Source organism: Nicotiana tomentosiformis, chromosome 7 (assembly GCF_000390325.3).
Source record: "Nicotiana tomentosiformis chromosome 7, ASM39032v3, whole genome shotgun sequence".
Classification (NCBI taxonomy): Eukaryota; Viridiplantae; Streptophyta; class Magnoliopsida; order Solanales; family Solanaceae; genus Nicotiana; species Nicotiana tomentosiformis.
The window spans coordinates 40,281,959-40,297,015 of record NC_090818.1 but is presented as its reverse complement, the minus strand read 5'-3'; the positions used below and the strand labels follow the sequence as shown (position 1 = coordinate 40,297,015).

General features: G+C 35.8%; 1 protein-coding gene across 2 annotated transcripts; it reads right to left on the bottom strand.

The window, feature by feature from the left end:
- Positions 1–915: 915 nt before the first annotated feature.
- Positions 916–14,612, bottom strand: LOC104107825 (uncharacterized). Of its 2 annotated transcripts, XM_009616732.4 has the most exons (19): positions 14,414–14,612; positions 14,245–14,308; positions 13,972–14,080; positions 12,530–12,592; positions 11,875–11,972; positions 10,763–10,829; positions 10,568–10,639; positions 9,278–9,439; positions 8,251–8,324; positions 6,691–6,788; positions 5,945–6,052; positions 5,220–5,241; positions 4,986–5,065; positions 4,753–4,850; positions 4,247–4,384; positions 3,770–3,817; positions 2,653–2,767; positions 2,108–2,208; positions 916–1,363 (listed from the first exon to the last, which is right to left on the bottom strand). In XM_009616732.4, the coding sequence occupies exons 1-19, from the start codon at positions 14,481–14,483 to the stop codon at positions 1,277–1,279; spliced, it is 1,674 nt and encodes a 557-aa protein (XP_009615027.1). In that variant the 5' UTR covers positions 14,484–14,612; the 3' UTR covers positions 916–1,276. The 2 variants fall into 2 exon arrangements, with proteins under 2 accessions (XP_009615027.1, XP_009615028.1); XM_009616733.4 differs by lacking the exons at positions 4,986–5,065; positions 5,220–5,241 and having other exon boundaries at positions 14,414–14,611.
- Positions 14,613–15,057: the final 445 nt, after the last annotated feature.

Below are 15,057 nucleotides of genomic sequence, written 5' to 3'. Positions count from 1 at the left end.
ATAGCCTGGTTGCCATAATTTCTCATATAAAAAATTCTGATGATTGCCATGTTTAATAGCAAATCCTGATGATCACTATATAAAAAATTCTTGTAATTGTCATATTTTTGCAAATCTTGATAATCACCAAATGAAAAAATTTGGCGAAAATCCTGACTGAAGCGCTTCCCAAAATTCTGGAGAAAGCTACTTTCCAAGACTTTTCTTACCGGGATCAAAAAATCAATAGTGATCCAAAGTGTCATTTCTTTCATTCGCCCTTTCCTTCCTCCACTGTCAACTCTCTCTCTGTGTATCCTAGTGTAACATGTCATTCCATGATTTACATTCCTCCAAATTCCAACTCATCGGCTCCAGACTGTTATCCCACAAGTGGGGCCTGAGAAAAGTAGCGTGTACGCAGACTTTACCAGTACCTTGAGAGTAGAGAGGATGTTTCCAATAGACCCTCGGCTCAAGAAAATACGAAAAGAAAGCAATAGCAACAAGCAATAATATCAACACCAAGATAACAAATAAACAAGCGGAATGATCAACATGTTATAATAAAGTTGGAATTACTAACTACTTTATTATTGGTATGGGGAACTACTAATATTATTGGTATGGGGAAGACACACACTCGACTACCTACTAACCTTCTACCCTAATTATCAAACTCTGCACCTTCTTGTCAAGGGTCATGTCCTCAGTGAGTCATGTCCCATGTCCTCAGTGGGTCATGTCCTCATTAAGCTGAAGCAACGCCAAATCTTGCACAATCACAGGATTAATGCAGTATGATTAATCTTCGAGGTCCGGATCCTAACGTGACTATGTTGCAATGCTTATTATCTATCAACAATCTATATTTTATGCGTAAACACTTTTGACTTTAAATAATATAAGCCTCTTACCAAAAAAGAAAATACATAATAGAGCCAACCAAGGTTCAACATAGATTCATCTAAACAAGCTCGAAGTTCAAGCGTTTATCAACTCATTATGAAACATTCAAGCATAAAGCAGTTAAAACTCTTGGATTAGATCTTTGGAAATGTAGAAGGCTAGTGAAGTCGAGCAGCTACACCCAACTTATGCAGTTTCAACCAAATGCCTAGACATCTAGTTTACCATCTTTGTTGCTGATTGCCTACAGAAAGGGGGACTTTTTACAAGGGAAGTCACAATATCCCGCTAATTGATCCACTACAGGGTACTGGGGTTTAACATCTTAAAGTTGATATGTAAAGGCTGAAAGTAACACTTGTAGATAGTATCTATGATGTCGAGAAGACTAAAATCTCTGCTCCGTCATCACTGTAGGTTGAGCTTCAGAAAGCCTTCTTCCTAAATAAGGACCTCTTCTGATAGCTTCCTCCAGCTGCGGAAAGAGCACAACATTATATTACAAATGTAAGAAAGCACACAGTCAACAGGAGGTGAAAAGGAAATGAAAATGAAAAATCCTCGATCAAACCAAGACTTATGTCACTGGGCTATCAGCCCTCGGTCATCTTAAAAGACATTTACTTGGCTAAAAGATTGTGTTAATGAAGATTTAACTTGGTCTTCTGTAAATCATATCACATTCCTTTTATTCTCCATTTGCTTTTCCTAGAAAAAACATTTTTCTCTTGCAGCTACCTTCGTGGTTGTCTTAAGGAACTGCCTACAACCATATTATTTGACTTGAGTCCCAATATTTACTTTACTAGAACACTACTGTCCATTTCACTAGAGCACTACTGTCCATTTCAGAGAAGGATGTACTCCAACCTTCTTCTATTCCTACAAAAAGGGTGGGGAGAAAGATGAATGATGTGTGCATCTTGCATTCACCTAGGCTAGTCCTAGATCGTCAAAGAGCTAGTCTCATTCTTAAATTTTCCATGCAGTACTTACACAAAGAAAAGCAAAATGCAAAAATAGGTTGGGCACCTAACATGTTTGTCTATATCTATAGAACATAGGTATAAAAAGTAGTAGTAAATACAGGGGTGAAAATAAGGACCCGTCAGACTTCTATAACAGGGAACTCTGTGATAGAGGACCAATTCGATCTCAGCAAACCATAAGTAAATCCGTAAAAAATTGAACACAAGGATATAAATCAGGAAAGACACACCTTTGTAGCTACACCAGAAAGTGCATTGTCAGCGATCAGCTTACTAGATGAGGTGAAACCTTTGTAGATTGACTGGCAACATTTGTGTCTAGCTTCCATACCTGAAAATTAACCAATATTGAATCTCTAAACAAGAACATGTACTATGCGAAATAGTTACTGTTTTACAATAGTATATTAAGATTTAAACAGGATGCATACAACTCAATTAAGGCCTAAATGAGGATGATCTTTCAATCTCATCTGTCAAAAGTCCTACTCAGCCAGGTGACCTAAAAATCAATTGCTGACAATGCAATTTTTGTAGTAGGGAGATATGGTAAGTTACAGACTATATTAACTTGCAGTTATATGGGCCAGCGTGATGTTGAATGAGAAAATGGAGTAGCACAAAAGTCAGTTAGGTGAAGACACGGCCAATCAGAGAGAATGCCAAGAAAATGTCATCAAATGTCCGCATTTAGATATGCAAATAGCAGATATTTGTACCGATAAAAAAAATGTTTGCGTACTATGTCAAGCAAATTGGATATTAACATACAGACCTATCTTGTCTCTCTCTGTACAAGTGTCAGTTGCTATATTTATTATTTCTTGTCTGGAGACAACCTCCATCAGGCACCAAGGTCGCATCACCAACGCAGTTATCACTCTATAGCCCTGTAAAATGTAAGAGGAGACTGACTTTTTCAAACTGTGCGAGGCTCAGAAAAGGAGTAAAAACTTTCAGGTTATGAAACCAAAGTTGATTAACTCCTATGGTGTATATTTAAACCTGCCTTAGAAGTCCCACTGTCAACCTTCATTTTCTTTTATTTCTTTCTAGGTTGTGAGGGAGAGATCAAGCATTTGCAAATATCTGTCTACCTACCTTTTTATGAATAATTGTTCTTAATGATAAACATCAAAAAGAAGAAAACAGATACAAAATTGAGCAAGAGATCTTAAGGAAGATGTCCTGATCATTAAAGATGTGAAAGATTCAACAAATTATAACAAAATACCACAAGACAATACTGATATACTAACTTAAAAACCACATGATAGCAATTAAACTGAAATAAGAAAACTACTACCAATAGTAAGGGAATCACAATAAAACCACTACAATAATATTGATAAAGGGAAAGATTGAAAACCGCAGAGGCAAGTTGGGTTTGTGCTTTAACAATGTAAAGGTATAATCAAATGAGTTATGCACTGGATTTGACTTTTTCAAAGTTGGCAATTTGTTTCAAGATAGTTGTTCTATAGAATCATTCTCCGTCACATTTTTTTAAAAAGAAAAATCATAGATATTATCTGCTTCATAATTTGTTTCTAAGTGGAACATCAAGATGTCAGCATCATGAAATGGTTTGCTTTACTTTGAACTCTATACGGAAAATACATGAATGAAGAGAGTACTTTCTTTTTCTAGCTCATTATTCCTCTACACACTTAACAATTTCAAATCCAGTTTAAATTAATACGATTCACATGCATCACACATCTCACTTCCCAGCTAAAATAATCAAAACTTTCAACAGAGACAGCTACGTAAGAAGGAATAGCTACTTCACATAGTAAATTTTGAAAAGATAACACAAACAAGGTAGCTTTTATCGAACTGCTTCTCTCTGTGAGATGATATTAGTCATGAATTGCAGAGATATATCTCACCGCCTTACGAATTTCTGAATCCTGTTGAAGGACTGATAAGAGGAGACCCTGTCACAAGGAACAATTTAAATAAGTAACCAAACGTTTAAAAAAACAAACAAGCAAAAACCATCATGTCAACAAATTATATTAGGAGAAATTCAAAGAAGAATTTGAAGGCCTTAAAGCTGAACACAACTCTAACAATAGGTTCATACACAAACTCTTCCATGCACCATGGTAATGCATTTCACGTGTTTTCCTTTCTTTTATAATCCTTTTGTTTTAACACCCCCCCCCCCCTTTTTATTTTCTCAGAACGTGTTATTAGAGCAGGATTTGTTACTTGTTAGCTTAAAGCAAACAAATTTTCAAGATTCCAGCAGTCAGGCATAGCTTTATACCGAGAAGTTTCAAAGTTCTAGCCATGAGACATAAAGAGGAAGATAATGGAAGCATTTTTCATGAAGCCAAAGGCTTCACAGAAATTTAACTCACTGAAGGTGTCAGCTTTGAAGTCTTGGATGCTGTTTCATAGATCAGACGCCGAAGACTCTCCTCTGCAACACCATCCAGCAATACATCATTTTCTGCACGAGTTTCTCCAACAATGTTTGCAAGAGCATGCAATGCCGCCTGTTTTTTGCATTCAAGGGAAGTCTCAAGTAAACATATGTCTGTCACAAATTTCTGACTCTTTATTTCATGAAGTCAGAGTTTGAATGAATTCCGCATGGAATTTAAGCAATAGATAAAGATACTAAATCTCCAATTTGCTTCTGGCTGAAGTTAATTAGAATACAATAATAAACCAGGCAGTCTTTTTGGTACTTAAAAAGGAGATTGTTTACAAGACTGGATGAAGCTGGCATCATCACACAACATTCATTAGATGGGCGTGTATATATTGACATGGATAACACAAGTTAAAGCTCGCACCCTGAGGAGTCAAATTCAATTATTATAGCAGAGAGTAGAAATGTGAGCAAAATAGATGTGCTTACCAGCTGTTTACCATGCTGTTGCCGATCAAAAGCTGCATAAATGACATGTCTTCCGGCAGGTTGTGCACCTGAGAGAAGCAATGCTGCCCCTTTGCTGGCTGCAAGATGCCATAGATGAGAAAATTTTAATTTCAAATACAATGTATATTCTTAACCAAGCGAGCATGGGCTGAAGTGGCATGTGTGCACAGTGAATCAAAAAGAAAAAATCAAACATGCAAAGAAAAACATACTTCTGTATGAATGCAAGAACCAGTATTTACTATTGAGAAGCATAGGCATATCAAGAACAAGCGGACAGAATAGAGACTTTCTGATGAGAGGACAAAATGTTAGTTCAAAGGATCTGTCTATTAGAAAGGATGCTTGAAGAATGAGATCAGAATCTATTGCCACCAACGACATTTCCCTGCAACTACGAAGCTGCAACCCAGTACTCACATTTCATAGCCTGAATATATTAATACCTGAGAATATTATGAAGCAACCCTAGCATTATAAAAAATGGGTTAGTCAAGAATGATAAAATATGCATAGGAGTTGATTACCATCAACCATCAAGTAACCTGATTATTACAGAGCCTATGGATCTTTGAGCTAGTACATCACTAGGTCATGAGTCACCACTCAGCATTAAGCACCCCTCCCCCCACTGTGTCATTTGACCAACAATTCATGCACAGTACCGAGCAAGGACAGCATCGAGGTAGGTCCTCCGTACTTAGTTTTTAGCCACTGACTTAGACCAGAGTTTGGCCATGCTTAAAGATCTCTATGGTATGTAAGAATTGCCTTCAAGCTATGGACCTTATAACATCAGAGCTTCCACTTATTATTCAATTTTACTGACATCAAACACAAAAGATGTTCTGATCAAAGGGGAGACAAGAGTATATGTATAAAGGGTAAGGAAAAAGACCTTAGAACAGTTCAATACTCTATAATTATTATTATGCCCGCTTAGAATACACACTACTTTGTTCAGATACCAAAAAATAAGGATCAGCACCAAGTTAATCTCCAATAAACCAATGGTGATCTCACAAGTACAAGGTTTGATCATTAATTTAAAGAAAGCCTCAACAAAATCCCTTCAACTATTTAAAGTTATTATTGAGATAAATGTAGCTCTTGCCAAAGAGAACTGAGCTACATCATATGGACATAAATATAAAGAAATTAAAGAACTTACAGAATCCAATTTGTCCCAGTGCTTCAAGGGCGCATTCACACTCATCTGCATTTTCACTTTCTAACAAATTGAATCTTCTGTCAATGGCTGAAATAAGATTTCTAATACCTGAAAGCCAGAAAAAGATTTTAAGAGTCAATTCTGCTTGTACCTATCTGCCAGAGAGTTATAATGCGAGCAAACAAAACCTGCAGTAAAACAACAAAAAAATAAGGTAGGATATATGTCAACTAAACAAGGTATTTCCCTACCCAGAATATACCATTGATTTCAGAACAAAATTCAGATCCTCTTACATTCTAATTAAGACATGCCAAATGACCGCGATGCTAGTTTTCTTGGATAAGAGAGTTGTGTATCTAACCAATATGGTAATGCTTTTCCTAATCATTCTAATTAACTCAAGTTACAACTATACATGTTTGATTGGGCTTGAATCAGAAGTTGAAATTAATTGATGGAAAGTAGAGTACTTGGACCCACTCACAAGTCCATTAATTATGCACCAGAAAACCTGAATACAGTATCAAAGCCATGTATATATCTTATTCATCACACTAGTGATGAGCTAATAAAATGAAATTTTAAAATACTACACAACAACAACAACAACAAACCCAGTGTAATCCCACAAGTGGGAAAATTTAAATACTAAGCATACCTACAAATTGTATAGTTAATAAGTTTCAGATATAAATAAATTTGGATGCCAACTAAGACTTAGAAGATGTATATGTGAGTATTACCAAATTCATCGATGAATACAAAGGCATTCTCCTTCGCCATTAGCCTTCCAGTTATCATCATTGCTCTTGATCTCAAGATCGATTCAGCAGAAGCATCGCTAGGAAGATAGGCAGGCAAAGAAATAGATATGACAGTCAGAATCATTGAATGACAAATTCAGAAGGCGAAATACATAAACAGCCCCTTTAAGTTGTCCTCAACCATCATATAGACACCTTACCTACGCTAATGACCATATAGACACCTCTTCTCGACTGAAGTGTAACTCATGAACCCCTCATGGTGGCATGGCAAAGTGTGTGTTTTTTATTCACATCTAGGCGCGTGAAACCGTCAAAATTAAGCCTTTTTTTAAATATAAAATTAACCTTGCTTTATAATGACCCCACTTACCTTCATCTTTGTACTTCTTCTTCTTCTTCAAGTTTTTCACCATTGATGAAAAACAAGAACAATTAGAGAGTTTCGTCCAAATTATAGCAAATAGAAAAAAACATAAAATAAGCACACAATTTCTTCCTATATACTAACACAATTGCATATACAAACAACTACAAGCATTACCGTATTGATTAATTGGATAAATCAAACATCACAATATTAAGGTAGAAGAATCATGGCTGAGATGAAATTTACAGCAGTACTCACTAGAGTAAATTGAACCCTCTAAAAATTGATGCTTTAACCAAAATATTCTCCCAAAATCAGTTGTAAAAGGGAGCACAATTTTTTGTTAACCTTTGGTGCGAAACTTCATGGCTGAACTCCATCACCACCACCTCTATCGCCGCCACCAACAGAGACAACACCTCTGGCAGTAAAGATGTTTGAGGCTCCTAGACGGCAAAGATTAAGACCAAAATCCAATAATTTTTGGTGGATCTTTACTGCTTGGTTTTTCAAGAGAAGAACTTTTAAGAAAGAAGTAGGTGAAGGGCGAGAGGCAGTACCGACAATTGGAAAACTTCTGATATAACCATTTTGGAGTGGAACGGCTCCGTCTATCATATTTTGGCTCTCGATTGTGGAGAAGAAGAAGAAGTAAAGGAAGGGAAAGAATTGCAGCAGTGGGTGGGGAAGCTTGAAAGAAGTTGCAGAAGAAAAAGGTAGGGAATGGGTGATGATTTTCTACTTGAGGGTTCTTTTTTTTGGGAAGAACATAGGTGAAAGGAGGTGAGGGGGAGAGGAGGGGGATGGGAGAAGAAGAATAGGTTTTGGTTGGGGGGGGGGGGGGCTCACTCGTCTAGATGAAAATAAGGAAAAAGGCACTTTTCTTTAAATATCCTTTTTTTTAGTTGCATGTGTCAAAATTTTTTATTATAAATTGTATGTATCATTTTTTAAGTGGTTCGTTTGACACATCATTGACAAGTGCAACTCACGTATATGGTTTGTTCCACTCGGGTGTTTACTTGATACACTTAATAGACACTTTGAAGTGTCTAAATGGTAAAAGGGTCAGTTGAGATGTCCATCTGGTAGGTGAGGACAACTTAAAGGAGCCGTTTAAGTATTTCGCCAAATCAGAATCATAAGCAGCAATTCTGTAACGTGCAGACCTAATAATTGAAGTAAGAATTTGGAGAAGTTTTGTCCTTGACAAGAACTCAGTGCTGTGCTGAACATCAGCCAACTTCATTCACCCAGCACATACAAGAAAAACAAGTAAAACATCAATCAGGAACCAGTTGAAAAAAGGGCATTAAGTGATTATTACGGAAAGTAATGGATTCTAGAATCAAGAAGATGGCAGCTTGACAAACACATACACACAAAAACACAAACAAAAGGATAGTATTTGATATATGCCATCAATAGACACCCCCTTCCCAAAGAAAAAGGAGAATATTTGATACATGCCAACAATTGACCCCCTATACCTAAAGAGCGAGAACAGAACATAATCAGGAATAAGGTCTTAAATGCATAGGAAACTTCCAAGTGTTAGCCACCTTTCCTCGGATCTCAGGATGATGCAAAGATCTGGTATGTTGTTAAGGCAGACAAGGGAAACTTTACTTAGGATGAATACCTAACCCTAGTTCTTTGCCTTATATTTTCAGTATTTTACTGATATTTTCATTTTCTTTTGTGTTTACTATAGACTATGAAACCACATCTCGGCACAGCAAGGTGAAGGCACAAACATAAAACAACAGAGCAAAATTTTCTCGATGGCTGTCGAGAGAGAGAACATCAAGTGCTTTGCTGACATTGAATTTGCACAAGGACATGTTCGATATTCTAAGACATGGTCACTTAGCAATACTAATACATACTACTTATGGTTCACATTGTGACATGCTATTCTGCTATCAAAGAAGTAAATGCCCATATTGTTCTGCATCTTTTGTGCTATTCAAACAGTAATAAAGAGTTGATACATTGTGTCAAGAGTGCAAATCTTTTATGACATGGGACTTCCTGAGTTTTTTAACAAAACGAATAAATCCCGATGATATGATTTACCAATGCTGAATATAATATGCAAAATTTTAAGCTGATAAGACCATATAAAGTTACAAACAGAATGCAAATGCGACGATCATATGTACATGGAAATCTTATAACTAGCTAAGAGCAAACCTCATATAAGAGTTCCAAGCTGCTCAAAGTGACTAATGTATCATTTGCATTGCTAATTTCTACCTCCACCAGGCTAAGAAGATTTGAATTATACACTCTTGATGCCACAGAAGTGGAAATGGAGAACAACTTCACTATCAAAGCTAAGACTCTGACTCTTCCCTGAGGATTTAGCAAAATGAAAAGCCAAAGTACAAGCAATGAGATAATAAAACAGTTGATAGAAAGACAAAAGCATATCACAGGTCAACGAGGTTCAGATGAATTAAGAACCACCATTCCCACTGACATTGGGTACCACTTTAGTACCTTTATTTCCTGTTTCTTGAACCTTTTTTTTTTAATTTGGTGGGATGAGTAAGGCAAGTTCTCTGATCAAGATATACAACATACCAGGGTACCAACTCAATTACATCCAGAGCAAAATAGATAGGCAGTTACCATTTCTATTTAAATCAGTGAAGAGAATATGTAATACATATAAGCATATTTGGAATTATGTCATGTAGATTTTAGGAGCAATTGATACAAAAGTACAACCATTTTGATTTGAAAAGATATTTATGAAGTATGATACTTTTTATTACAAATTAAAGTGAAAATGTTGGAGGAGCTTCACCAAAATAAGAAAAATAATAACAAGTACTATGATGGGTTAAAAAAAAAAGAAGAAATATTGTAGTAGAACCACTAATTCAGCCCTATCTTTAATCAAGCAGCAGGAATTTGGGAGCACGTTTGCATTAAAACATGAATGGATTACGAAGGAATTTATAACTTAAAATGGTGCGGCTTCATTAGTAGTATAAAGAGCAAGCTAGTGCACTAAACTCCCGTTAAGAGTGGGTCCAAGGATGGGACAGACTATGTTGAGTCTACTTTATGCAGCGTTACCTTGCATTTTCTCAGGAGACTGTTACCATGACTTGAACTCGTGACCTCCCGGTCACACAATAGAAACTCCTACCATTGCGCTAAGGCTCCTCAGTAGTATATATAGATTAAGAGTAGTCTCTTTGTCTCATAGCTTCTTTGTGTTCAGAAAATTAAAAAGATCATAAGCTATGATTAATTAGATAGCAACTACGATATTTTACTTCAACATGACATCAAGTAAAGCACTAAATTCAAAATAGAACTGCTCATTGGATAGAGCACATGGTTTTTCAAACTAATTCCAGCATGGCCTCAAGTAAAGGACTAATGTCAGAAGATAAATGCTCATTGCATAGAGCACGTTGTCTGTCACAGGGCACACAGAACTTTTACCATCCATTAGAAATACCATACCAGAGGTGAACAGTTGGTTGCCAAGTTCACGAGGTTTGTCGCTTCATTGCCACTCTCTGGAAATATGATATCCTACAGAAAACTTTATCAAATTCAACAGAGATCCTTATTTCCATAATATCTGGTCAAATTATCACCACAGGCACGCAGAAATATATGTGCATTGACCAAGATAAGAAGCAGAATACTACATACGATGCCTTTTGAATGGCTAGCCAGTTTCCTAACTGCATCTGTAGATGTGGCAGCAACTTCCTCATCCCTGCCAGAAGAATAATGACTACAAGCAGACCGAATTTCCAGAAGAGGAAAAGAAGTGATATTGAGATGCATACTTTTCGTGCTACTGTGTGGAAGTCACATGTTATCATCAGTACTGAGGATATAAGAATTTCTACTTAAGAAGTCATAACAAGCATGTGGTGCAGCAAAATCCTACAAATCTAAGCAGTAAAGCCTCTACAATAGGATGTGAGGAACTAAAAATGTTGTAGTAAAAGATGACAGGTCCTAAAACATAAGCAGACGGCGTAACAAAATCAGTTCACCAGCAACCTCCACATGGGGAGCCCAAAGCTGGCTAGTCCACAATTCAGGGGACAATAGCATGCAAACAAAGACAAAAAGTCTTGAGGACATGGACCAGAAAAAAGTTAAAATGGAAAAATAAAAGAAATGGTTTTCGTTTAAGATTTTGTCTTTGACAAGAAATATTGTCACAAGTATCAATGTTTCTGTTTCTAAGAATAAACATAGAATCCCAAATAAACAACAACAATTGACAATGTGTTCCCCAACTGAAAGGACTTGTAGGTAATACAAGAACCATTCATCCACATGACCCGATTAAATTCCAAAAAGAACTCCAAATCAAAGAAGCAGAATTGGAAAGAGGTCATACTACCTGATTGCAATATTTTAACAGAACATATCATGCTTGCAGATAAAATGAAATGATGAAAGAGAACAGTTAGTTACTTAATCTAACTCATATACGTATTATTTTTCTAACTCATGACCATATTCTCTTAGAATGAACCCCATATGACCGATAAAGGGGTAAGAATATCATGCAATGTCCAAAATTAAGCAAGCACAAGCGTAAACAAATCGACTGTCGAAGAAGCAAGTGAAGCAAATCGATCGCCACATAAAGGGCAGCCCCACGTCAGGTTCTTCTCTACCAGAGGCAGTGTATCAGTATATCCAACAAAGCCATCTTCACAAAACCAACAAAAAAAGAATTTATAGACAGTTTGGTCTGTGAACTGTGATTGCATGTAGTAACACAGTGCGTTGTGTCTTACCCACTGATGAGGCAATTAAGCAAAAGTTGATAAACTCCATACTCATGAATTAGTTGTACAACAATAGCTTCATCAATATTCTCCAAAAGACAAGACACCTGTACATGGTTACTACTGCATAAGAATCAAAACTGGAAGCCAAAAAGATTGCCTACATTCGTGGTTTTCAGCAAGTTGACAAAGACAGCTAAAAATTAGAATAACATGGAGCACAATGAAGAAAGCAAAATGGATAATAGATACGATAATTGAATTCTCCGGCACGATTAGAATGCGTAATAACATATAATAGAAAATTCAGCAATTCCAAAAACTAATTCACATATTATGTTTCTCATAGGATGAAAAGTCTAAACTTGCTAGGTTGTCAATTTCAGATTAACATCAATCCTGCTTAAATTAGCCAGAACACATCTACGGAAATTTGCAATCCGTTAAATCCATTTGTCATCACTATCCAGTTCTCTCATATACCAACCGCATCCTACAGAGTTAACGACATGTTTTCAGGATAATAATCTTTCACACAGCTCAGTTGGGTAGAAACTGGAAAAAAAAAAAGAAAAAAAAAGAGATAATATCTTAAATTAAATTTACGGATGCACATACTTTAGGCTAAACAAAAAAGCCTTGAATTTATCACAGAAGCACTTACTGTTTGGCAAGCTAAACGTCTGGCTTTTTGAGACTCTGCACCCAGACCAACAATTACAAATGGCTGCAACAAAGCACAAATCAGACCAAGCAATTTAGAGAAAAGTAATGATTTATCTCAAAATCTATAATGATGGACACGTGTAAAAGTATATAAGTAGCACAGAGATGGATAAGGGAATAAATTATTAAACATAAATACAGATTGACATTCAATAGACCAGCTCTATAAGACTACACAAGGATCCCTACTCAGATATATTCCAATCTATTTCCTTATTGCTGTTTAAGATCAATTTTCTGGATTTGATTTTGGCTCATATTGAGAGGACTAGATTTTCTGAAAATATTTTGAAAACAACTTAGTGAAAAGTTAGCTGTTAGGAAAACCGTACTTTTTGGATTGTTTTTTATTTCAGAAAGGTTTTGATTTGATTTCCGGAAACCAATAGATATTGTAATCCAAATGCTTCTGTTTCTGGTTTTCTTGAAAAGTTTTTGAATAGCTCTTCCAGACATTTTATGATGTTGACTTCCTTCTCTATTTTTCTTATTCCATTTTTAAGCTTCATTTTTTGCCCTTGCAATTCTAACAATAAATGAAAGTCAAATCAGTGAAAATACTGGGTACAGTTTACGAGTTTACGTGTTTACAATGAATGGAACTCTTGTAAAAGAGTAAACCATCCTTGATCGCTATTGATCAAGATCTTTATAAATCAGTCATGAACAGAAGTTAACATGATAAATAAGATTAAGCACCATTTGAATAGCTGGAAGCAAAAAGAACAGCAAGAAACTAAACCTTTTTCTATTCCTTACATTGCTTTTAGGAAGGAAGTTGTACCCCTATCATTATAAATTCGTTTAAATTTATAGCTGTCTATGTCGAGATAACGATCGACTTCTTTCAAACTCACAAAAACAAACACTAATGACAAGTGAGTGTTCGTTAAATTTTCTTTAACTTTCCCGTTCACTGTGATTTCGCGTTATTCCTTCGCTCAACTAGATAGAACCCAAAAGTCTCTTGAGCGCGCAGGTTTAAATCCAAATAGAAAACTTATCAATCAAGTGCTTCACATCCCCAACATATAGTTTAAACTATTAGTAACCAAATGCTCCCTTTGTTTGAGTTTATGTGAAAAAATTTCTTCTTTAGTTCGTTCCAAAAAGAAATGGCAGCTTTCAAAATTTGGAAATAATTTAACTTAAACTTTTCATTTTACCCTTGATGAGACGCTTTTATAGCCATACAAATGTTATGGAATGTTTAAGACCACAAGTTCTCTTAAACTTTGTTCGGATACAAACTTTGCACACATAAATTGGAACAGAGGCGATAGCCTATATACTTCACACATTTGTGATACCAGAAACACAGAACTCATTCCAATATGAAGCTTCGAACCGAGCTTATTAGTACTACCATTATTGCCATACCATGTAGTGTGGAATGAGTGATGCTCCATATCTTGTCTTGAAAAGCCTTTCTAAACAATCAACCAACGCATTTTCCAGGCCAGGGTGTTCTGCTTTTGTTTGCAAAGCACTGAAAGCAATTTAAAGTCCACAATCAGCAAGCTAAAAATTCAGAACTAATTAAGCTCCGTATTTAATTTCTGTTAAACGTAAAGGATTTTTATCTATATATAGCTTTAAACATTTTATTTCCAACCCCCCCAAAAAAAAAGAGAAAAGGAGAAATAGAGATACTTGATAATGGCAGGAAGAGGAAATCGATTGAGAAAGTCTTGAGCTGAAGCATCGGAATGAGCGCCTGAAAATTGGATGATACAAATTAACCATATGCTTATTACCAAATAGGAGAAACAAGTAAAAATAGTGATTGTTGTAGGAAGAAAGAGGGAAACGGTAGAAATACCAGGATAATACGCAAAGTCAGTAGCAGCTTCCAGTAACTGAGCTGGATCCACTGAGTACTCTTCCTCCATTGTTATTTTTTGCAGCGGAAATGAGAAGGATTAGAGAGTACAATAGAGAGAGAACTGCTGAATCGGTTTTTTAAAACTCTGCTTACTTGCGCCACACTCGCAATGTCCAGTCTCCAGTGTCGTTTACTGTGTTTCTACCTTCTTTTTTTTGGGGAAATTTATACTCAAAGTGAATTGACAGAAAACCCAAACATATAAAGTACCTAAATTATATATATATACTTGTATTAAGAAATGAGAGAAAAATAGAACAATATACTAACGGAGACAAGATCTATATGAGGAGAATGTAGAAGTTATCTTATTTAAGTATGTTTTTTCTGTGTACTTCATAGGATAAAAAATATCTTATTTATAGGATATAAGATACATAAAAAATTACAAGAATACACCTAAAGATTACAAATATTAAATAATGAATTAACTAAGTACATGAACTCAAATGATTCACGAATAGAGATGTCTAAGAGTATTCCATGGACATCCACTTTAACGTATTCATAACAATTTGAATGAATAATTATTTAGGTTAACTCTCCACATATATTTTTTTACCCTTGCTTTTGCTGTTACG

Coding starts and splice junctions, on each gene's coding strand:
- LOC104107825 (XM_009616732.4), bottom strand. CDS start 14,483: ATGGAGGAAGAGTACTCAGTGGATCCAGCTCAGTTACTGGAAGCTGCT. Junction 11,973..12,529: donor GACGTTTAGCTTGCCAAACA/GTAAGTGCTTCT, acceptor AACCATGTACAG/GTGTCTTGTCTTTTGGAGAA. Junction 9,440..10,567: donor CAACCAACTGTTCACCTCTG/GTATGGTATTTC, acceptor CTAAATCCTCAG/GGAAGAGTCAGAGTCTTAGC.